Source organism: Pygocentrus nattereri, chromosome 3 (genome assembly GCF_015220715.1).
Source record: "Pygocentrus nattereri isolate fPygNat1 chromosome 3, fPygNat1.pri, whole genome shotgun sequence".
NCBI classification, from domain to species: domain Eukaryota; kingdom Metazoa; phylum Chordata; class Actinopteri; order Characiformes; family Serrasalmidae; genus Pygocentrus; species Pygocentrus nattereri.
Genome location: NC_051213.1, coordinates 46,929,669 through 46,955,123, shown reverse-complemented (window position 1 = coordinate 46,955,123; position 25,455 = coordinate 46,929,669). Strand labels below are relative to the sequence as shown.

General features: G+C 38.1%; 1 protein-coding gene across 2 annotated transcripts in view; it reads right to left on the bottom strand.

Annotated features, from left to right (window-relative positions):
- grik5 (glutamate receptor, ionotropic, kainate 5) overlaps positions 1 to 25,455 on the bottom strand; it is a 143,043-nt gene that overhangs the window by 8,842 nt on the left and 108,746 nt on the right. For both annotated transcript variants that reach the window (XM_037537172.1, XM_037537173.1), the window contains 9 exons: positions 25,224 to 25,376; positions 21,777 to 21,881; positions 21,559 to 21,666; positions 21,265 to 21,468; positions 20,262 to 20,375; positions 19,063 to 19,172; positions 6,544 to 6,717; positions 5,283 to 5,448; positions 1,612 to 1,837 (listed from right to left, as the gene is read on the bottom strand). In XM_037537172.1, coding sequence (XP_037393069.1) covers positions 1,612 to 1,837; positions 5,283 to 5,448; positions 6,544 to 6,717; positions 19,063 to 19,172; positions 20,262 to 20,375; positions 21,265 to 21,468; positions 21,559 to 21,666; positions 21,777 to 21,881; positions 25,224 to 25,376 — 1,360 coding nt within the window. The remainder of the gene's footprint in view (positions 1 to 1,611; positions 1,838 to 5,282; positions 5,449 to 6,543; positions 6,718 to 19,062; positions 19,173 to 20,261; positions 20,376 to 21,264; positions 21,469 to 21,558; positions 21,667 to 21,776; positions 21,882 to 25,223; positions 25,377 to 25,455) is intronic.

The window sequence follows — 25,455 nt, the reverse complement described above, 5'->3', positions numbered from 1 at the left end:
TGCTGCTCATCTCTCTCTGACTGGACTCACGTGATGCTGGTTGTCATGGTAACATCTACACTAAGTGGTTCTCTATGCATATGTGTAATTTTGGATTGGATTACTCGTAGTGAGCATGTAAACATTGATTTTCATCAGATTTTAAATAGAGTGAGCAGATAAACACCTCAGTCTGAATCTATAATTGGAATGTATTTGAGCAAGAAGGTCTGGGTTCAATTCCTCGGCCGGGCAACCAAGGTCTATTCCATGTGTTTTGCATGTTCTCCCAGGTTCTTCCCACAATCTAAAGACATGCAGTTGAGCCAACTGGACATGCTAAACTGCTCCTAGGTGAAAGTGTATGTCTGTGTCTGCCCTGTGATGGACTGGTGGCCTATTCAGGGTGTTTCCTGCCTTCAGCCCAATGAGCGCCGGGATAGGTTCCAGCTACCTAACCTGCTGAATAGATGTATTCAGAATGATCTATAATGAGCTGTAGACGATTTTATTGTGACTTAGAAAGCTGAAAAAAAAATTTATTGAACATTGAATTAAGTTTCTAAATATTTGGGATGTCTCGTATTTGAAGAGTGGTGATCAGGTGATAGTTATCTAAAAATACCTTTAGTTGTCTAGTTTATTGTAATTCAGTCTAGGGCTGGGCAACATGACAATATATATCGTTTACATCTTGTATATATGACAATTTATAGTGTTTACAGCTATATTACACTTAAAAACATGTTAGGGTTACAATTTATTTATATTTTAAAATAAAACAATTTATATTTTCAACAAAGTATAATTGTTCAAATTAAAGTTATTTGGGTTTTTAAATCAATTAGAATAGTGTAGATTTCCAAGCACCACAAAAGTGCTTGGCCCCACAGTCATGTGTAAAGGCTGAGGCCATATTTTGAAGAAAAAAACATGTATTTTCTGCAATTTTAAATACAATAATCTATACAAGACTATAACTTACATAACTTAACTGACATAAAGAAAGCAAATGCCCAATAACTATACAATATAAAATGAAAGTTCCCCAGGAGTCGTGTCACTGGTGTTACTGCGTAGCAAAAAATCTCTTATTTTGAAATAAAAGTCACACCGATGACATCACTCGAGTCCACCGTGTCTTTCAGTTCTCGGCGATGCTCTCATTTAGCTCATGATCTCTTATGAAGCTTTTAGCCGACGTCACTGGTGTGACCGACTTTATTCTTTTAATTGTGAAAAAATAGAATATAAATGGATTAAATTACATATTTTAATGGGATTCTGTGATTGACAACATGTGGTTTGATGCCTCTGTGTGTTACCTTTATTATGTGCAACACCAATGAGGATCAGTAACACCAGTGACTCCTATGGACAGACAGAAAAGTGGACGTTTCTGTAGAATGACCCTAATATATTTTTGCCATATCACCCACCTTTATTTCAACTTACGCTACTAAAATAACATTGGTTAGTATGACCAGTGATTTCAAACCTTTCCTGTCCACATTTCACCCTCCTTCCGTCCATGCTTTAGTGAGTATTCCTGTGGCCCTGCTGTCTTTAACCCTCCACATCAAATACCCCAGCATGTGTGTGCTGTACGTCTTCAGTTCTCTGCCCTCTTACCGAGAGGCATGCCGATGCCGTAGCCCTTGGTGTCCAGCAGGCCCCCTATCTGGGTGAGGTTGCAGTTGAGGCTGCGGTGGTACTCGTTCATGGTGCTCTCCAGCAGGAAGGCGTATTTGGAGTTGAGAACGCGGGCGATGCCCTCCTCCGTGCTCTTCACGAACACACTGGGCTGCTTGGAGTACATGTAGTTCCACATGCGCTGGTACGTCTGGTAGCGGGAGTTCTGTAGAGGAAGGATGAGGAAAATGGCCCACTGGGTGAGGAGGTTATAAACACTTTTATTAAACGGATCCACAGGATATGCACACCGATGACCACTTCACAACAACTGAAATGCGTTTTACTACTGGAATAATCTTTGACTTTCATGCTCTCATGGACCACGGAGTGTACTGGTGAAGTAAGAACCTGTTTTTTTGTTTAAACTGAGGGGCTGACGACTTATGTTGACCAGGCTGGTCAGCCAACTAACAGGCTAAAAGAGCCAACAGCCGAAACAGCTCCATCATTAATATCACAGGCTTGAATTAAAGCACTTACAGTACGATCCACTGTAAAACGGCAATATAAAAAGTCTCCTGAATGTCTTTCACGCATCAAATGTTCGTGTTTCAGTCAGAAGTCACGTCAAACCCAGATCTGAATCCCAAACCGCTCCGTACTTCCTAAATAGTGTTCTAGCTATGAAAGTTTCGAAATTCTAGCCTCTCCTGCCAAACAGTGCATCATTTGTCGAGCGTGAATGTGTCTGATTCCCAAATGACTTTTTCTAAGCTGTATTTTGCTCTGTTGGGCTGCAGGATCCAGTATTTACATTCCTTTGTAGTGCACTATGTAGGGAGCAGGGAGCTGTGAAGCGAGTGGTAATTTGGTGACCAAAAAGTACTTATAAAGCAAAATGTTTAGCCTTAAACTGTGCTGTGTTACCATATGTTCATTGTCATACGACATAAAGGGAAAAAAATCATGAAATAACTGCAGTGCATATAGCGATGGGTGACCGAACGTTCTCTTCATTTCATGTCCATGGTTTCTTAGAAACTATACCCTACGCAAATTCAACTTACCAAATTTGAAAAATTGTGTATTTTATCATATTTTATGTTGGCCGCCATTTTCTAAAAGCAATAAGCCACTTGAGGCCGTGCGTTACAGTGATTTTATCACAGGGAAGGGAGTTTTACTCCACTTTGCATCGTGCCTAACAACACCCTTCCCCGTGGTAAAATCACAGTAACCCACAGCCTCTCGTGGCTTATTGCTTTAAAGACCCCTTTTCAAAAAGCTGTAAATGTCTAAAGAGTGGTAACACTAGGATGGGCTTGTGAGCAGATTAAGGTCAGGGGTCTCATGACAGTGGATCACTTTTCACAAAGTATGAAACAGATGGACTACAGTCTGTAACTGTAGAACTACAAAGTAAAAACTATACAGTAAGTGCACATCAAACCACTCTGGACGACTTTGTTTAGCTTGCAAGGTTTCATTTATGCAAAAACGTTGGAAAATCAGTGGCCTCAACAGCGCTTCGTCCTTGTTAAGAGCAGGTGAGTGGACGGCTACGCACAACACCACTACATTACTTGCTAAGCGAAATCTATTTTTTACTGCGGCTGTATGCTTTTTTTAGCCACTGACATTTCAAGGCATCTTCACCGGGCGCTGAGAGCACTTGCTGAGCTAAATTACAGTTTATGAAATCAAACTGAGCTGAACTGTTTTACAACACTGCTCTCGCACTAAACGGCCAAGCACTGAAGCACAGTTGGGTCTGAACTGCATTTATGCCAAACCACATACAGCCTGGCACCTCGGTGGAGACAAACGCACGCAAATAAACACGTAAACACAAACAGATGTAAACCAACAAGGACGGACAGAGAACGTCAAGGTCTCGTACATGAGCAAACATGGCTTCTCACAACACAGAGGCTCGGGAGGCCGCCGCAAACTCAAATCGACAAACAAAGCGCAGCACTCGTCCAAACACAAGCATATGGGCTTTCAAACACAAACATAACCTAACGTGCTTCTACCATACGGTACAGGTGGTGTGGGTCAATGACAAACGATCATTTAAAAAGTTCTTATTAAAATATTCTTATTTATATTCAGTTGTCACTCTGAAAACGTCAGCCGGTGTAACCACACATTAGCTACTGAAAACCATGTATAACCTAGTCTTTGTACTTGGGTACTGGTTGAAACCCTCGCTCTGGAGCTCAGGTTTATACATTTTAAAATTATTATTACATATTCTACATTTTCATGTTTTTCCTAAAGTCGCACCACCTGACGGGCTACAGCTCAACAATGCAGTATGCAATTCCTGCAGTAGGGCTGCTGACTTTGCACAGTTAAAGTCACTTAAGGGCTTCTTTACAATTAAAAACATCGGCTCTTAAAGGCAGGCCAAAATAAAAGCGATTGGTTGTCAGTTGTACCGCGTGACCGATGTGAGGAAATCAGCATTTATTTCAGATCAGTTGAAGACTTTCTGCCCTATTGCTGCCCTATTGTTCTATAGGTGTTATGATTTTAAAGGTTTCATAAAATCATGCTGATCTTTTTCATTTAGAATTGAACCTTTATTAATTGTTTGCGTACAGTTTTTCTCAATTGCTTAAACAATTCTGTCCATCTATGCAGTTTATTATTCACATTACAAAACAGAGGCCAAAACGGTCTGAAAATGACAAAGCATTAAGAACGTGTTAAAGATGCAGTGTGTAAGATTTGGTGGCATCTAGTGGTGAGGTTGCAGATTACAACCAACTGAGTACCCCTCCCTCACCCCTCCCTTTCCAAGCGTGAAGTAGAACCTACTGTACTTGCTGTCAAGTTTTATGCCGTCGCCCGTCCTGATCTCGTTTTGCTTTTTCACGATTTTGCTCCTTTGATGATGAGGATTCACTCCTCACTTTATCTTGTGCTAAATAACAAGAAAGATCCTCCATTTGTCAATATTTGGGGTCTCAAACTTCTCACAACACAAAATTGTAGAAACCACTACTCCTTCTAACTGGAGCTAAAGTGCCACCAAATTTAAGCTGCCGCTTCAATGTAAAAACACAAAAGGTTTGGTTTGTCTGTTTGGGGCTACTATAGCGCAACATGGCGGTCTCTGTTGGGCGAGGACCCACTCCCTATGTAGGGCTCATTCTCAGCTAACAAAAACACAACGATTCAGAGTTACAGGTGATTATACACTAATGAACACATGGTTTTGTATACTACACTCAAGTTCTGCTAATAGATCCCCCAAATCTTACACGCTGCACCTTTAACATGTTTGCAAAGGGACACTCCTACTTTTCTAAGAAGGTGACAATGAAGACTAAGTGAGGACATTGAAGACTTTCCTTAAATGTGTTTAGCAATTGAGAAAAACTATAATTCACCTGCTTGAACCGTCGCACCACCTGACATTTTTAGTCATTGGGAGGCTTAAATGGCTTAAGTGAAACCTATTTTTAAAGTGGTAAGGAGGTAAAATAATTTGATATATGTCATTTACTTATTAAATTAATGGATAATAATGAAATTAAACGAAATATTGGACAAAAAAAACTGCATGTCGTGTTTTTGACATCTGTGAGAAAGAGAGGAAGAAAAGGCTAAAAGCTAAGAAGAAACGGAGACTGGACTGAGAATCACATGGTTCATACCATAAAGAAGGTCATGGTGCTCCCCCCATGAATGGTGCCATACTGGATGTTGGTTTGGTCTGCCAGGTCATCGGGTGACTCTATAGGGGCCTCCATTCTCTGCACGGTTAGAAATGCAGCCAGATTGGCCGTATATGAGGAGATTATGATCAGAGTGAACGCCCACCTGAGACAGATAGATAGATAGATAGATAGATAGATAGATAGATAGATAGATAGAGAGAGAGAGAGAGAGAGAGAGAGAGAGAGAAAGAGAGAGAGAGAGAGAGAGAGAGAGAGAGAGAGAGAGAGAGAGAGAGAGAGTTTTTCTTATAGAAGACTCATGAACACAGATGTTTTCAGACCCTGAGTGTTACCCCAGGGTTCTTTCTCACTTGTCTGTGAGCCCTTGTGCTAAACTTTGTAGCATGTCCACTCTTAGGAAGAGCTGATCATGAACTTCTTCCATCTGCTTGACTCATGGAAGCCCATAATCCTCAGAAATTCATGTATAATCTGCTCCAGTCTTATGATCGACAACTAGTGATGGTAGAAACAAGACAGTCTTGAACATTTCAGACCACTTGTGTTCGTGGCAGAGGCTATAAAATGCACTACCCTCTTAAAACAAGGCGGTTCTTTAGTAAGGGTGGTTCTGCATAGAACCATGAGTTCCATATAGAACCTATTCATGCTTTGCATGGTGAATGGTACTAAAGATTATAAAGAGTATATGGTTCTACAAAGAATGTTTGACACTATTTCAGTGTCAAAATCCCACTTCTGACACCAGTGTGGCATCAGTCCGAAAAAGACTCAGACGAGGCCATAATGTCTGCTCAGAAATGTTCTTTATGAAAGGAGCAAGGCCGAAAAGCCACCAGAAAGGCAACTGATTGACAAGGTAAGGAGTATTCCTTTGGTACATGTACCACAGTTTAGGAACCACTGTCATATAGGAAGCTACCTTTTTTAGATGACATTAAAGTGTTTTCATAGTGTTTTTGGTGGGTTCTACTGTCTGCGCTATCTGTATTTCCCTTTTTTATGTGAAATGAATGGAAGGTGCAATTGTCATCAAACCAGCTGATAAACAACATGATTCATTGCCAATAATTTCATATCATTGACATCATTGATAACATAAATTAGTTTGGTCCAGCTCTATAATGCACATTCACTGTTTCACCAGGTACTGGACCCAGTTTACACTATCCCCTTTTTCTCACAACTGTACCTCTGCATGTATGTGGTGCACACCCAAGCACACACCCACACTAACCAGACTCCACTGACACAGCGAGTGGACAGGGCTTTGGGCATGATTTCTGAGCCTTGCTGCATGAAGCCTCCCACTGGAAACCACAGGCTGTTCCCCAGCGTGTACTGGTTCTCCAGCATGTCCCTGCGCTCCCGTAGGCACGGATGAGGGTTGTACCACTCGTATGGGCTTAACCTGACAAAAAGAAACAGAAATAGAAACACTCACTGTGACCTATTTGAGAATGCGTTATACAGAAGTCCATATATATGAGAATATACAGCATATGCGTGTGCCTGATTCACAGCAGTGAACAATGCATCACAAGTTCGGTGCTACAGCACTGAAAATAATTCAACAGTCAACATTTTCCCTTACTTATTTTAGTAGGTTAAAACTTAAACATGAAGGATTTTATTCAGTAACAGCTTCTAGAAATAAATTAACATAAGACTTAAGCAGACTATGAGACGTTAGGCTATATTATATTTGCTATAACACGGCATGATGAATGTTAATATATATTGTATAAAATATAGTGTGATGAATGTTGGGCTATATTGTATCTGTATTAAACAGTGTGATGAATGTTGGGCTATATTGTGTCTGTATTAAACACAGTGTGATGAATGTTGGGCTATATTGTGTCTGTATTAAACACAGTGTGATGAATGTTGGGCTATATTGTGTCTGTATTAAACACAGTGTGATGAATGTTGGGCTATATTGTGTCTGTATTAAAAACAGTGTGATGAATGTTGGGCTATATTGTGTCTGTATTAAACAGTGTGATGAATGTTGGGCTATATTGTGTCTGTATTAAACACAGTGTGATGAATGTTGGGCTATATTGTATCTGTATTAAACACAGTGTGATGAATGTTGGGCTATATTGTGTCTACATTAAACACAGTGTGATGAATGTTGGGCTATATTGTGTCTGTATTAAACACAGTGTGATGAATGTTGGGCTATATTGTGTCTGTATTAAACACAGTGTGATGAATGTTGGGCTATATTGTGTCTGTATTAAACAGTGTGATGAATGTTGGGCTATATTGTGTCTGTATTAAACACAGTGTGATGAATGTAGGGCTATATTGTGTCTGTATTAAACACAGTGTGATGAATGTTGGGCTATATTGCGTCTGTATTAAACAGTGTGATGAATGTTGGGCTATATTGTATCTGTATTAAACAGTGTGATGAATGTTGGGCTATATTGTATCTGTATTAAACAGTGTGATGAATGTTGGGCTATATTGTGTCTGTATTAAACACAGTGTGATGAATGTTGGGCTTTATTGTGTCTGTATTAAACACAGTGTGATGAATGTTGGGCTATATTGTGTCGGTATTAAACACAGTGTGATGAATGTTTGGCTATATTGTGTCTGTATTAAACACAGTGTGATGAATGTTGGGCTATATTGTGTCTGTATTAAAAACAGTGTGATGAATGTTGGGCTATATTGTGTCTGTATTAAACACAGTGTGATGAATGTTGGGCTATATTGTGTCTGTATTAAACACAGTGTTATGAATGTTGGGCTATATTGTGTCTGTATTAAACACAGTGTGATGAATGTTGGGCTATATTGTGTCTGTATTAAAAACAGTGTGATGAATGTTGGGCTATATTGTGTCTGTATTAAACAGTGTGATGAATGTTGGGCTATATTGTGTCTGTATTAAACACAGTGTGATGAATGTTGGGCTATATTGTGTCTACATTAAACACAGTGTGATGAATGTTGGGCTATATTGTGTCTGTATTAAACAGTGTGATGAATGTTTGGCTATATTGTGTCTGTATTAAACACAGTGTGATGAATGTTGGGCTATATTGTGTCTGTATTAAACACAGTGTGATGAATGTTGGGCTGTATTGTGTCTGTATTAAACACAGTGTGATGAATGTTGGGCTATATTGTGTCTGTATTAAACACAGTGTGATGAATGTTGGGCTATATTGTGTCTGTATTAAACACAGTGTGATGAATGTTGGGCTATATTGCGTCTGTATTAAACAGTGTGATGAATGTTGGGCTATATTGTGTCTGTATTAAACAGTGTGATGAATGTTGGGCTATATTGTGTCTGTATTAAACACAGTGTGATGAATGTTGGGCTATATTGTGTCTGTATTAAACACAGTGTGATGAATGTTGGGCTATATTGTGTCTGTATTAAAAACAGTGTGTTGAATGTTGGGCTATTTTGTGTCTGTATTAAACACAGTGTGATGAATGTTGGGCTATATTGTGTCTGTATTAAACACAGTGTGATGAATGTTGGGCTATATTGTGTCTACATTAAACACAGTGTGATGAATGTTGGGCTATATTGTGTCTGTATTAAACACAGTGTGATGAATGTTGGGCTATATTGTGTCTGTATTAAACACAGTGTGATGAATGTTTGGCTATATTGTGTCTGTATTAAACACAGTGTGATGAATGTTGGGCTATATTGTGTCTGTATTAAAAACAGTGTGATGAATGTTGGGCTATATTGTGTCTGTATTAAACACAGTGTGATGAATGTTGGGCTATATTGTGTCTGTATTAAACACAGTGTTATGAATGTTGGGCTATATTGTGTCTGTATTAAACACAGTGTGATGAATGTTGGGCTATATTGTGTCTGTATTAAAAACAGTGTGATGAATGTTGGGCTATATTGTGTCTGTATTAAACAGTGTGATGAATGTTGGGCTATATTGTGTCTGTATTAAACACAGTGTGATGAATGTTGGGCTATATTGTGTCTACATTAAACACAGTGTGATGAATGTTGGGCTATATTGTGTCTGTATTAAACAGTGTGATGAATGTTTGGCTATATTTTGTCTGTATTAAACACAGTGTGATGAATGTTGGGCTATATTGTGTCTGTATTAAACACAGTGTGATGAATGTTGGGCTATATTGTGTCTGTATTAAACACAGTGTGATGAATGTTGGGCTATATTGCGTCTGTATTAAACAGTGTGATGAATGTTGGGCTATATTGTGTCTGTATTAAACAGTGTGATGAATGTTGGGCTATATTGTGTCTGTATTAAACACAGTGTGATGAATGTTGGGCTATATTGTGTCTGTATTAAACACAGTGTGATGAATGTTGGGCTATATTGTGTCTGTATTAAAAACAGTGTGATGAATGTTGGGCTATTTTGTGTCTGTATTAAACACAGTGTGATGAATGTTGGGCTATATTGTGTCTGTATTAAACACAGTGTGATGAATGTTGGGCTATATTGTGTCTGCATTAAACACAGTGTGATGAATGTTGGGCTATATTGTGTCTGTATTAAACAGTGTGATGAATGTTGGGCTATATTGTGTCTGTATTAAACAGTGTGATGAATGTTGGGCTGTATTGTGTCTGTATTAAACACAGTGTGATGAATGTTGGGCTATATTGTATCTGTATTAAACACAGTGTGATGAATGTTGGGCTATATTGTGTCTGTATTAAACACAGTGTGATGAATGTTGGGCTATATTGTGTCTGTATTAAACAGTGTGATGAATGTTGGGCTATATTGTGTCTGTATTAAACAGTGTGATGAATGTTGGGCTATATTGTGTCTGTATTAAACACAGTGTGATGAATGTTGGGCTATATTGTATCTGTATTAAACACAGTGTGATGAATGTTGGGCTATATTGTGTCTGTATTAAACACAGTGTGATGAATGTTGGGCTATATTGTGTCTGTATTAAACACAGTGTGATGAATGTTGGGCTATATTGTGTCTGTATTAAACAGTGTGATGAATGTTGGGCTATATTGTGTCTGTATTAAACAGTGTGATGAATGTTGGGCTGTATTGTGTCTGTATTAAACACAGTGTGATGAATGTTGGGCTATATTGTGTCTGTATTAAACACAGTGTGATGAATGTTGGGCTATATTGTATCTGTATTAAACACAGTGTGATGAATGTTGGGCTATTTTGTATCTGTATTAAACACAGTGTGATGAATGTTGGGCTATATTGTATCTGTATTAAACACAGTGTGATGAATGTTGGGCTATATTGTGTCTGAATTAAACACAGTGTGATGAATGTTGGGCTATATTGTGCCTGTATTAAACACAGTGTGATGAATGTTGGGCTATATTGTGTCTGTATTAAACAGTGTGATGAATGTTGGGCTATATTGTGTCTGTATTAAACAGTGTGATGAATGTTGGGCTATATTGTGTCTGTATTAAAAACAGTGTGATGAATGTTGGGCTATATTGTGTCTGTATTAAACACAGTGTGATGAATGTTGGGCTATATTGTGTCTGTATTAAACACAGTGTGATGAATGTTTGGCTATATTGTGTCTGTATTAAACACAGTGTGATGAATGTTGGGCTATATTGTGTCTGTATTAAACACAGTGTGATGAATGTTGGGCTATATTGTGTCTGTATTAAACACAGTGTGATGAATGTTGGGCTATATTGTGTCTGTATTAAACACAGTGTGATGAATGTTGGGCTATATTGTGTCTGTATTAAACACAGTGTGATGAATGTTTGGCTATATTGTGTCTGTATTAAACACAGTGTGATGAATGTTGGGCTATATTGTGTCTGTATTAAACACAGTGTGATGAATGTTGGGCTATATTGTGTCTGTAATAAACAGTGTGATGAATGTTGGGCTATATTGTATCTGTATTAAACACAGTGTGATGAATGTTGGGCTGTATTGTGTCTGTACTAAACACAGTGTGATGAATGTTGGGCTATATTGTGTCTGTATTAAACACAGTGTGATGAATGTTGGGCTGTATTGTGTCTGTATTAAACACAGTGTGATGAATGTTGGCTATATTGTGTCTGTATTAAACACAGTGTGATGAATGTTGGGCTATATTGTGTCTGTATTAAACACAGTGTGATGAATGTTGGGCTATATTGTGTCTGTATTAAACACAGTGTGATGAATGTTGGGCTATATTGTGTCTGTATTAAACACAGTGTGATGAATGTTGGGCTATATTGTGTCTGTATTAAACACAGTGTGATGAATGTTGGGCTATATTGTGTCTGTATTAACACAGTGTGATGAATGTTGGGCTATATTGTGTCTGTATTAAACACAGTGTGATGAATGTTGGGCTATATTGTATCTGTATTAAACACAGTGTGATGAATGTTGGGCTATATTGTGTCTGTATTAAACACAGTGTGATGAATGTTGGGCTATATTGTGTCTGTATTAAACACAGTGTGATGAATGTTGGGCTATATTGTGTCTGTATTAAACACAGTGTGATGAATGTTGGGCTATATTGTGTCTGTATTAAACACAGTGTGATGAATGTTGGGCTGTATTGTGTCTGTATTAAACACAGTGTGATGAATGTTGGGCTATATTGTGTCTGTATTAAACACAGTGTGATGAATGTTGGGCTATATTGTGTCTGTATTAAACACAGTGTGATGAATGTTGGGCTATATTGTGTCTGTATTAAACACAGTGTGATGAATGTTGGGCTATATTGTGTCTGTATTAAACACAGTGTGATGAATGTTGGGCTATATTGTGTCTGTATTAAACACAGTGTGATGAATGTTGGGCTATATTGTGTCTGTATTAAACACAGTGTGATGAATGTTGGGCTATATTGTGTCTGTATTAAACACAGTGTGATGAATGTTGGGCTATATTGTGTCTGTATTAAACACAGTGTGATGAATGTTGGGCTATATTGTGTCTGTATTAAACACAGTGTGATGAATGTTGGGCTATATTGTGTCTGTATTAAACACAGTGTGATGAATGTTGGGCTATATTGTGTCTGTATTAAACACAGTGTGATGAATGTTGGGCTATATTGTGTCTGTATTAAACACAGTGTGATGAATGTTGGGCTATATTGTGTCTGTATTAAACACAGTGTGATGAATGTTGGGCTATATTGTGTCTGTATTAAACACAGTGTGATGAATGTTGGGCTATATTGTGTCTGTATTAAACCAGTGTGATGAATGTTGGGCTATATTGTGTCTGTATTAACACAGTGTGATGAATGTTGGGCTATATTGTGTCTGTATTAAACACAGTGTGATGAATGTTGGGCTATATTGTGTCTGTATTAAACACAGTGTGATGAATGTTGGGCTATATTGTGTCTGTATTAACACAGTGTGATGAATGTTGGGCTATATTGTGTCTGTATTAAACAGTGTGATGAATGTTGGGCTATATTGTGTCTGTATTAAACACAGTGTGATGAATGTTGGGCTATATTGTGTCTGTATTAAACACAGTGTGATGAATGTTGGGCTATATTGTGTCTGTATTAAACACAGTGTGATGAATGTTGGGCTATATTGTGTCTGTATTAAACACAGTGTGATGAATGTTGGGCTATATTGTGTCTGTATTAAACACAGTGTGATGAATGTTGGGCTATATTGTGTCTGTATTAAACACAGTGTGATGAATGTTGGGCTATATTGTGTCTGTATTAAACACAGTGTGATGAATGTTGGGCTATATTGTGTCTGTATTAAACACAGTGTGATGAATGTTGGGCTATATTGTGTCTGTATTAAACACAGTGTGATGAATGTTGGGCTATATTGTGTCTGTATTAAACACAGTGTGATGAATGTTGGGCTATATTGTGTCTGTATTAAACACAGTGTGATGAATGTTGGGCTATATTGTGTCTGTATTAACACAGTGTGATGAATGTTGGGCTATATTGTGTCTGTATTAAACAGTGTGATGAATGTTGGGCTATATTGTGTCTGTATTAACACAGTGTGATGAATGTTGGGCTATATTGTGTCTGTATTAAAACAGTGTGATGAATGTTGGGCTATATTGTGTCTGTATTAAAACACAGTGTGATGAATGTTGGGCTATATTGTGTCTGTATTAAACACAGTGTGATGAATGTTGGGCTATATTGTGTCTGTATTAAACAGTGTGATGAATGTTGGGCTATATTGTGTCTGTATTAAAACAGTGTGATTAATGTTTGGCTATATTGTGTCTGTATTAAACACAGTGTGATGAATGTTGGGCTATATTGTGTCTGTATTAAACACAGTGTGATGAATGTTGGGCTATATTGTGTCTGTATTAAACACAGTGTGATGAATGTTGGGCTATATTGTGTCTGTATTAAACACAGTGTGATGAATGTTGGGCTATATTGTGTCTGTATTAAACACAGTGTGATGAATGTTGGGCTATATTGTGTCTGTATTAAACAGTGTGATGAATGTTGGGCTATATTGTGCCTGTATTAAACAGTGTGATGAATGTTGGGCTATATTGTGTCTGTATTAAACAGTGTGATGAATGTTGGGCTATATTGTGTCTGTATTAAACAGTGTGATGAATGTTGGGCTATATTGTGTCTGTATTAAACACAGTGTGATGAATGTTGGGCTATATTGTGTCTGTATTAAACACAGTGTGATGAATGTTGGGCTGTATTGTGTCTGTATTAAACACAGTGTGATGAATGTTGGGCTATATTGTGTCTGTATTAAACACAGTGTGATGAATGTTGGGCTATATTGTGTCTGTATTAAACAGTGTGATGAATGTTGGGCTATATTGTGTCTGTATTAAACACAGTATGATGAATGTTGGGCTATATTGTGTCTGTATTAAACACAGTGTGATGAATGTTGGGCTATATTGTGTCTGTATTAAACACAGTGTGATGAATGTTGGGCTATATTGTGTCTGTATTAAACACAGTGTGATGAATGTTGGGCTATATTGTGTCTGTATTAAACACAGTCTGATGAATGTTGGGCTAATATTGTGTCTGTATTAAACAGTGTGATGAATGTTGGGCTATATTGTTGTCTGTATTAAACACAGTGTGATGAAATGTTGGGCTATATTGTGTCTGTATTAAACACAGTGTGATGAATGTTGGGCTATTATTGTGTCTGTATTAAACACAATGTGATGAATGTTTGGCTATATTGTGTCTGTATTAAACACAGTGTGATGAATGTTGGGCTATATTGTGTCTGTATTAAACAGTGTGATGAATGTTGGTTATATTGTGTCTGTATTAAAACAGTTGTGATGAATGTTGGGCTATATTGTGTCTGTATTAAACACAGTGTGATGAATGTTGGCTATATTGTGTCTGTATTAAAACAGTGTGATGAATGTTGGGCTGTATTGTGTCTGTATTAAACAGTGTGATGAATGTTGGGCTATATTGTGTCTGTATTAAACACAGTGTGATGAATGTTGGGCTATATTGTGTCTGTATTAAACACAGTGTGATGAATGTTGGGCTATATTGTGTCTGTATTAAACACAGTGTGATGAATTGTTGGGCTATATTGTGTCTGTATTAAACACAGTGTGATGAATGTTGGGCTATATTGTGTCTGTATTAAACACAGTGTGATGAATGTTGGGCTATATTAGTGTCTGTATTAAACACAGTGTGATGAATGTTGGGCGTATATTGTATCTGTATTAAAACCAGTGTGATGAATGTTGGGCTATATTGTGTCTGTATTAAACAGTGTGATGAATGTTGGGCTATATTGTGTCTGTATTAAACAGTTGTGATGAATGTTGGGCTATATTGTGTCTGTATTAAACACAGTGTGTATGAATGTTGGGCTCTATTGTGTCTGTATTAACACAGTGTGCATGATTTTGGGCTGTATTGTGTCTGTATTAAACACAGTGTTGATGTAATGTTGGGCTGATATTGTGTCTGTATTAAACACAGTGTGATGAATGTTGGGGCTATATTTGTGTCTGTATTAAACAGTGTGATGAATGTTGGGCTTATATTGTGTCTGTATTAAACACAGTGTTGATGAATGTTGGGCTATATTGTGTCTGTATTAAACACAGTGTGATGAATGTTGGGCTATATTGTGTCTGTATTAAACACAGTGTGATGAATGTTGGGCTATATTGTGTCTGTATTAAACACAGTGTGATGAATGTTGGGCTATATGTGTCTGTATTAAACACAGTGTGATGAATGTTGGGCTATATTGTGTCTGTATTAAACAGTGTGATGAATGTTGGGCTATATTGTGTCTGTATTAAACACAGTGTGATGAATGTTGGGCTATATTGTGTCTGTATTAAACACCAGTGTGATGAATGTTGGGCTATATTGTGTCTGTATTAAACACAGTGTGATGAATGTTGGGCTATATTGTGTCTGTATTAACACAGTGTGATGAATGTTGGCTATATTGTGTCTGTATTAAACACAGTGTGATGAATGTTGGGCTATATTGTGTCTGTATTAAACACAGTGTGATGAATGTTGGGCTATATTGTGTCTGTATTAAACACAGTGTGATGAATGTTGGGCTATATTGTGTCTGTATTAAACACAGTGTGATGAATGTTGGGCTGTATTGTGTCTGTATTAAACACAGTGTGATGAATGTTGGGCTATATTGTGTCTGTATTAAACACAGTGTGATGAATGTTGGGCTATATTGTGTCTGTATTAAACACAGTGTGATGAATGTTGGGCTGTATTGTGTCTGTATTAAACACAGTGTGATGAATGTTGGGCTATATTGTGTCTGTATTAAACACAGTGTGATGAATGTTGGGCTATATTGTGTCTGTATTGAACACAGTGTGATGAATGTTGGGCTATATTGTGTCTGTATTAAACACAGTGTGATGAATGTTGGGCTATACTGTATCTGTATTAAACACAGTGTGATGAATGTTGGGCTATATTGTGTCTGTATTAAACAGTGTGATGAATGTTGGGCTATATTGTATCTGTATTAAACACAGTGTGATGAATGTTGGGCTATATTGTGTCTGTATTAAACACAGTGTGATGAATGTTGGGCTATATTGTTGTCTGTATTAAACACAGTGTGATGAATGTTGGGCTATATTGTGTTCTGTATTAACACAGTGTGATGAATGTTGGGCTATATTGTGTCTGTATTAAACACAGTGTGATGAATGTTGGGCTATATTGTGTCTGTATTAAACACAGTGTGATGAATGTTGGGCTATATTGTGTCTGTATTAAACAGTGTGATGAATGTTGGGCTGTATTGTGTCTGTATTAAACACAGTGTGATGAATGTTGGGCTATATTGTGTCTGTATTAAACACAGTGTGATGAATGTTGGGCTATATTGTGTCTGTATTAAACACAGTGTGATGAATGTTGGGCTATATTGTGTCTGTATTAAACACAGTGTGATGAATGTTGGGCTATATTGTGTCTTTTTTACACAGTGTGATGAATGTTGGGCTATATTGTGTCTGTATTAAACACAGTGTGATGAATGTTGGGCTATATTGTGTCTGTATTAAACACAGTGTGATGAATGTTGGGCTATATTGTGTCTGTATTAAACACAGTGTGATGAATGTTGGGCTATATTGTGTCTGTATTAAACACAGTGTGATGAATGTTGGGCTATATTGTGTCTGTATTAAACACAGTGTGATGAATGTTGGGCTATATTGTGTCTGTATTAAACACAGTGTGATGAATGTTGGGCTATATTGTGTCTGTATTAAACACAGTGTGATGAATGTTGGGCTATATTGTGTCTGTATTAAACACAGTGTGATGAATGTTGGGCTATATTGTGTCTGTATTAAACACAGTGTGATGAATGTTGGGCTATATTGTGTCTGTATTAAACACAGTGTGATGAATGTTGGGCTATATTGTGTCTGTATTAAACACAGTGTGATGAATGTTGGGCTATATTGTGTCTGTATTAAACACAGTGTGATGAATGTTGGGCTATATTGTGTCTGTATTAAACACAGTGTGATGAATGTTGGGCTATATTGTGTCTGTATTAAACAGTGTGATGAATGTTGGGCTATATTGTGTCTGTATTAAACACAGTGTGATGAATGTTGGGCTATATTGTGTCTGTATTAAACACAGTGTGATGAATGTTGGGCTATATTGTGTCTGTATTAAACACAGTGTGATGAATGTTGGGCTATATTGTGTCTGTATTAAACACAGTCTGATGAATGTTGGGCTATATTGTGTCTGTATTAAACAGTGTGATGAATGTTGGGCTATATTGTGTCTGTATTAAACACAGTGTGATGAATGTTGGGCTATATTGTGTCTGTATTAAACACAGTGTGATGAATGTTGGGCTATATTGTGTCTGTATTAAACACAATGTGATGAATGTTTGGCTATATTGTGTCTGTATTAAACACAGTGTGATGAATGTTGGGCTATATTGTGTCTGTATTAAACAGTGTGATGAATGTTGGGTTATATTGTGTCTGTATTAAACACAGTGTGATGAATGTTGGGCTATATTGTGTCTGTATTAAACACAGTGTGATGAATGTTTGGCTATATTGTGTCTGTATTAAACAGTGTGATGAATGTTGGGCTGTATTGTGTCTGTATTAAACAGTGTGATGAATGTTGGGCTATATTGTGTCTGTATTAAACACAGTGTGATGAATGTTGGGCTATATTGTGTCTGTATTAAACACAGTGTGATGAATGTTGGGCTATATTGTGTCTGTATTAAACACAGTGTGATGAATGTTGGGCTATATTGTGTCTGTATTAAACACAGTGTGATGAATGTTGGGCTATATTGTGTCTGTATTAAACACAGTGTGATGAATGTTGGGCTATATTATGTCTGTATTAAACACAGTGTGATGAATGTTGGGCTATATTGTGTCTGTATTAAACACAGTGTGATGAATGTTGGGCTATATTGTGTCTGTATTAAACACAGTGTGATGAATGTTGGGCTATATTGTGTCTGTATTAAACACAGTCTGATGAATGTTGGGCTATATTGTGTCTGTATTAAACAGTGTGATGAATGTTGGGCTATATTGTGTCTGTATTAAACAGTGTGATGAATGTTGGGCTATATTGTGTCTGTATTAAACACAGTGTGATGAATGTTGGGCTATATTGTGTCTGTATTAAACAGTGTGATGAATGTTGGGCTATATTGTGTCTGTATTAAACACAGTGTGATGAATGTTGGGCTATATTGTGTCTGTATTAAACACAGTGTGATGAATGTTGGGCTGTATTGTGTCTGTATTAAACAGTGTGATGAATGTTGGGCTTTAATATATTTTATCATTTTGGTGATACTGCATTAAGCATTTGATATATTGGTATTAAAGTCATAATTCTGCTCTCCTGACCGTCCTGCCCATTAGTCACACTGCTCAGAGCAGAGAGATGTACCCTGTGGCCCACACAGCATATCAGTGACTAACATTAGCGATCCCTTCTTTACAGAGCACATTACAGTCAGGAACTTACATGGTTACTTGAACTTGAAAACGTTTAGCACTGAGACACTCAGCACTCGACTGGTGGATCAGAATGAAGTGAGTGTAGCGCTCACACACCACAGAGAAAGTGTGGGCAGCCATGGCTCTTCCAAACCGGCCATATGGGGAGAGGATTGGGAATTGGAGGCGACAAAATACATAAACAACTCTCTGTGATTATGAGCCGGGCTCTAGTTGAGCATGTAAGTATTTGTGTACGTGGGTTTGCGTACCTGGCAGCGAGGAACAGCACACAGCTGACAGCCAGGTACGCCAACAACATGAAGAGCCAAACAGCTGGAGAGAAGGGATCCAGGAAGGAGAAATAGCCAGGCTTTCGGCTCTGATGGGGAGAGACGTAGCACAGATTAAGAACAGAAACAAGAACAAACAACAAAAAAGCACTTTTCATCTTTTCATTCACATAAAAATTCACATTGCTTAGTTTACTTTAGACAGACAGACACACAGACAGACACACAGACAGACAGATACAGACACACAGACAGACAGATACAGACAGACAGACAGATAGACAGACACACACACACACAGACAGACAGACAGATATAGACAGACAGACAGACAGACAGACAGATACAGACAGACAGACAGATAGACAGACAGACACACAGACAGACACACAGACAGACAGATACAGACAGACAGATAGACAGACAGATACAGACAGACAGACAGATAGACAGACACACACACACAGACAGACAGACAGACAGATACAGACAGACAGATAGACAGACAGATACAGACAGACAGATAGACAGACAGACACACAGACAGACAGACACACAGACAGACAGACAGACAGATAGATAGATAGATAGATAGATAGATAGATAGATAGATAGATAGATAGATAGATAGATAGACAGACAGGTAGACAAATAAATAGATAATTAGACAGCCAGACAGTCAGACAGACAGACAGATAGACAGACAGTTAGACAGACAGGTAGACAGACAGACAGACAGATAGAAAATCAAGATAATATCTTCTAAAAATGAAAGCTTTTCTCATTTTTTTCCTTTAGACATCAACAGGCTTCATTCACCGGCCATTATTAAAAAGACAATTCTTCTTAAAGTTCACTTACAGTTTTTATGAAGACATTCACTAATATGGTTTTTTTTTTGGGATTTGTTCTTAGGTAAGAACAGACTCTACACACTCAAGAGCACAACGGTGTGAACAGTTCTGCACTTTAAGAACACATCATGAATCTGACTGACTTTTTTAGGACTTTTCTCGAGAACAAGAGAAAGAACTTTTGATTTTGGTGAATGAGGTCCAAAGATATCCCTGCCTGTACTACCTCTGTTCACCACCAGAGGGACTATTTGTCAACTATTTGGGTAAAGACTAGGCTGCTGAGAGTGTAAATGCGTCTGTAGGTACGTCTGCATATCTTACTATATGAACTCTGTAGAGGATACTGATGCCCAGCGTCATGAAAGGTTTGGAGAAATCGATGACCTTCTCTCTCTCAGAGGTGATGGTGAAGGCAGCCACGGCTAAATCAGCTTTCTGCTCCAGAGAAAAGACAACAGAGAAAGAGGATAACAGAATGCAGAGCAATGCTGATGAATTTAGTATGACAATATTTTCCAAGCACACTGATCAGACAACGTTATGACCACCTCCTTGTTTCTGCGCTCATTGTCCACTTTATCAGCTCCACTTACTGTATAGCTGCACTCTGTAGTTCTACAGTTACAGACTGTAGTCCATCTGTTTCTCTGATACTCTGTTACCCTGTTCTTCAGTGGTCAGGACCCCCATGGACCCTCACAGAGCAGGTACTATGTGGGTGGTGGGTCATTCTCAGCACTGCAGTAACACTGACGTGGTGGTGGTGTGTTAGTGTGGTCTGAGTGGATCAGACACAGCAGTGCTGCTGGAGTTTTTAAACACCTCAGTGTCACTACTGGACTGAGAATAGTCCACCAACCAAAAATATCCAGCCAACAGCGTCCTGTGACCACTGATGAAGGACTAGAGGATGACCAGCACAAACTGTGCAGCAGCAGATGAGCTGTCGTCTCTGACTTTACATCTACAAGGTGGACCAACAAGGTAGGAGTGTCTAATAGAGTGGACAGTGAGTGGACACAGTGTTTAAAAACTACAGCAGCACTGCTGTGTCTGATCCACTCGTACCAGCACAACACACACTAACACACCACCACCACATCAGTGTTACTGCAGTGCTGAGAATGACCCACCACCCAAATAGTACCTGCTCTGTGAGGGTCCATGGGGGTAACAGAGTATCAGAGAAACAGATGGACTACAGTCTGTAACTGTAGAACTACAAAGTGGACAAATGGATAAAATGGACAAATGTAGAAACAAGGGGGTGGTCAGAATGTTATATATGAAATGTGAATATCTATGTTGGGAGTTGTGTCCATACCCTGTTGATGAGTTCCCCCACCATGCCTGTCCAGGAACCGTTGGGCTCTGGGGCTCCGTAAAGGCCGTCGTCCACTAGTTTGATTCGGTAGGTGAACTTCAGGATGTCAGACAGTTCCCTCAGCATGTCCACACAGAAGCCTTCGTACTGCTCGTTCCCCTCCAGTTCCTGGTAATTCACCTTCCTCATCACATACGGGTTCTCCTACAGGTTAAAATGTTGGGACACACAAACGTCAGTCGTGTGAATAGATACCAGCCAGTTCTTTGTGCTTGGAGTGCATTTCGACCTCACCAGTATGGTGGTGACTATAAGGGTCTTGTTGGCAAGTGTCTCAGAAACATTGATGTCCAGACTGGTGGAGTTCATGACCAGGGTATTATTAGAGAACCAGATACCAATCTAGAACACAGAGAGAAAACCACTCACTACAAACACCCATAAAAAAGCCATAATGTTCATGTAGGATCAACGATATTGTGAATATGTGTGTTTGTGCATATATATGTTACCTGCTTGTGTCCCGTTTTGTGTTTCTCCAAAATGTGCAGGGTGTAGTTGGTCCTCTGGCCTTTGCTGTTGAACTCAACATGACCTGTTAGACCATCATATTCCACCTGAGACACAGAGCAACATTAAATCATTACTGCAGATTCATACTGGATTAAAATCACTCCACAATTATTACAGTCAGACTGTAAAACTACACACTGCAGATTCATACAGGATTAAAATCACTCCACAATTATTACAGTCAGACTGTAAAACTACACACACTGCAGATTCATACTGGATTAAAATCACTCCACAATTATTACAGTCAGACTGTAAAACTACACACACTGCAGATTCATACTGGATTAAAATCACTCCACAATTATTACAATCAGACTGTAAAACTACACACTGCAGATTCATACTGGATTAAAATCACTCCACAATTATTACAGTCAGACTGTAAAACTACACACACTGTAGATTCATACTGGATTAAAATCACTCCACAATTATTACAGTCATACTGTAAAACTACACACTGCAGATTCATACTGGATTAAAATCACTCCACAATTATTACAGTCAGACTGTAAATCTACACACTGCAGATTCATACTGGATTAAAATCACTCCACAATTATTACAGTCAGACTGTAAAACTACACACTGCAGATTCATACTGGATTAAAATCACTCCACAATTATTACAGTCAGACTGTAAAACTACACACTGCAGATTCATACTGGATTAAAATCACTCAACAATTATTACCGTCAGACTGTAAAACTACACACTGCAGATTCATACTGGATTAAAATCACTCCACAATTATTACAGTCAGACTGTAAAACTACACACACTGCAGATTCATACTGGATTAAAATCACTCCACAATTATTACAGTCAGACCGTAAAACTACACACTGCAGATTCATACTGGATTAAAATCACTCCACAATTATTACAGTCAGACTGTAAAACTACACACACTGCAGATTCATACTGGATTAAAATCACTCCACAATTATTACAGTCAGACTGTAAAACCACACACACTGTAGATTCATACTGGATTAAAATCACTCCACAATTATTACCGTCAGACTGTAAAACTACAAACTGCAGATTCATACTGGATTAAAATCACTCCACAATTATTACCGTCAGACTGTAAAACTACACACGCTGCAGATTCATACTGGATTAAAATCACTCCATAATTATTACCGTCAGACCGTAAAACTACACACTGCAGATTCATACTGGATTAAAATCACTCCACAATTATTACAGTCAGACTGTAAAACTACACACACTGTAGATTCATACTGGATTAAAATCACTCCACAATTATTACAGTCAGACTGTAAAACTACACACACTGCAGATTCATACTGGATTAAAATCACTCCACAATTATTACCGTCAGACTGTAAAACTACACACGCTGCAGATTCATACTGGATTAAAATCACTCCACAATTATTACAGTCAGACTGTAAAACTACACACACTGCAGATTCATACTGGATTAAAATCACTCCATAATTATTACAGTCAGACTGTAAAACTACACACACTGCAGATTCATACTGGATTAAAATCACTCCACAATTATTACAGTCAGACTGTAAAACTACACACACTGTAGATTCATACTGGATTAAAATCACTCCACAATTATTACAGTCAGACTGTAAAACTACACACACTGCAGATTCATACTGGATTAAAATCACTCCACAATTATTACCGTCAGACTGTAAAACTACAAACTGCAGATTCATACTGGATTAAAATCACTCCACAATTATTACCGTCAGACTGTAAAACTACACACGCTGCAGATTCATACTGGATTAAAATCACTCCATAATTATTACCGTCAGACCGTAAAACTACACACTGCAGATTCATACTGGATTAAAATCACTCCACAATTATTACAGTCAGACTGTAAAACTACACACACTGTAGATTCATACTGGATTAAAATCACTCCACAATTATTACAGTCAGACTGTAAAACTACACACACTGCAGATTCATACTGGATTAAAATCACTCCACAATTATTACCGTCAGACTGTAAAACTACACACGCTGCAGATTCATACTGGATTAAAATCACTCCACAATTATTACAGTCAGACTGTAAAACTACACACACTGCAGATTCATACTGGATTAAAATCACTCCACAATTATTATAGTCAGACTGTAAAACTACACACTGCAGATTCATACTGGATTAAAATCACTCCACAATTATTACAGTCAGACTGTAAAACTACACACTGCAGATTCATACTGGATTAAAATCACTCCACAATTATTACAGTCAGACTGTAAAACTACACACACTGCAGATTCATACTGGATTAAAATCACTCCATAATTATTACCGTCAGACTGTAAAACTACACACGCTGCAGATTCATACTGGATTAAAATCACTCCATAATTATTACCGTCAGACCGTAAAACTACACACTGCAGATTCATACTGGATTAAAATCACTCCACAATTATTACAGTCAGACTGTAAAACTACACACACTGTAGATTCATACTGGATTAAAATCACTCCACAATTATTACAGTCAGACTGTAAAACTACACACACTGCAGATTCATACTGGATTAAAATCACTCCACAATTATTACCGTCAGACTGTAAAACTACACACTGCAGATTCATACTGGATTAAAATCACTCCACAATTATTACAGTCAGACTGTAAAACTACACACACTGCAGATTCATACTGGATTAAAATCACTCCACAATTATTATAGTCAGACTGTAAAACTACACACACTGCAGATTCATACTGGATTAAAATCACTCCACAATTATTACAGTCAGACTGTAAAACTACACACACTGCAGATTCATACTGGATTAAAATCACTCCACAATTATAACCGTCAGACTGTAAAACTACACACTGCAGATTCATACTGGATTAAAATCACTCCACAATTATTACAGTCAGACTGTAAAACTACACACACTGCAGATTCATACTGGATTAAAATCACTCCACAATTATTACAGTCAGACTGTAAAACTACACACTGCAGATTCATACTGGATTAAAATCACTCCACAATTATTACAGTCAGACTGTAAAACTACACACACTGCAGATTCATACTGGATTAAAATCGCTCCACAATTATTACAGTCAGACTGTAAAACTACACACTGCAGATTCATACTGGATTAAAATCACTCCACAATTATTACAGTCAGACTGTAAAACTACACACACTGCAGATTCATACTGGACTAAAATCACTCCACAATTATTACCGTCAGACTGTTAGAAACTGGCTAAATTACAGCTCAGGTTCAAGTTAGACAAAAAGAGAAATAAATGTCAGTATATAACTGCTGAGACCACACACACACACACACACACACACACACACACACCCCAACACACAAACTGACCATGCGCAGGTAGTTCATCAGGCTGGTGCCGTGCTGCCAGATCTGCGGGGAGGTACAGCTGAGGGGTTTCACACCGATCTCCTGACTCCTGTTCAGCTCCTGCACCGCACTTGCCACCACATGGACTGCATCAAACAGCAGAGCTGACGACAGCTGCACACAGCACACACACACAATATCACTCAGCATTTGGGGAGAATGTGTTTATGGATATAGTCTCTGCTGTGGTCTT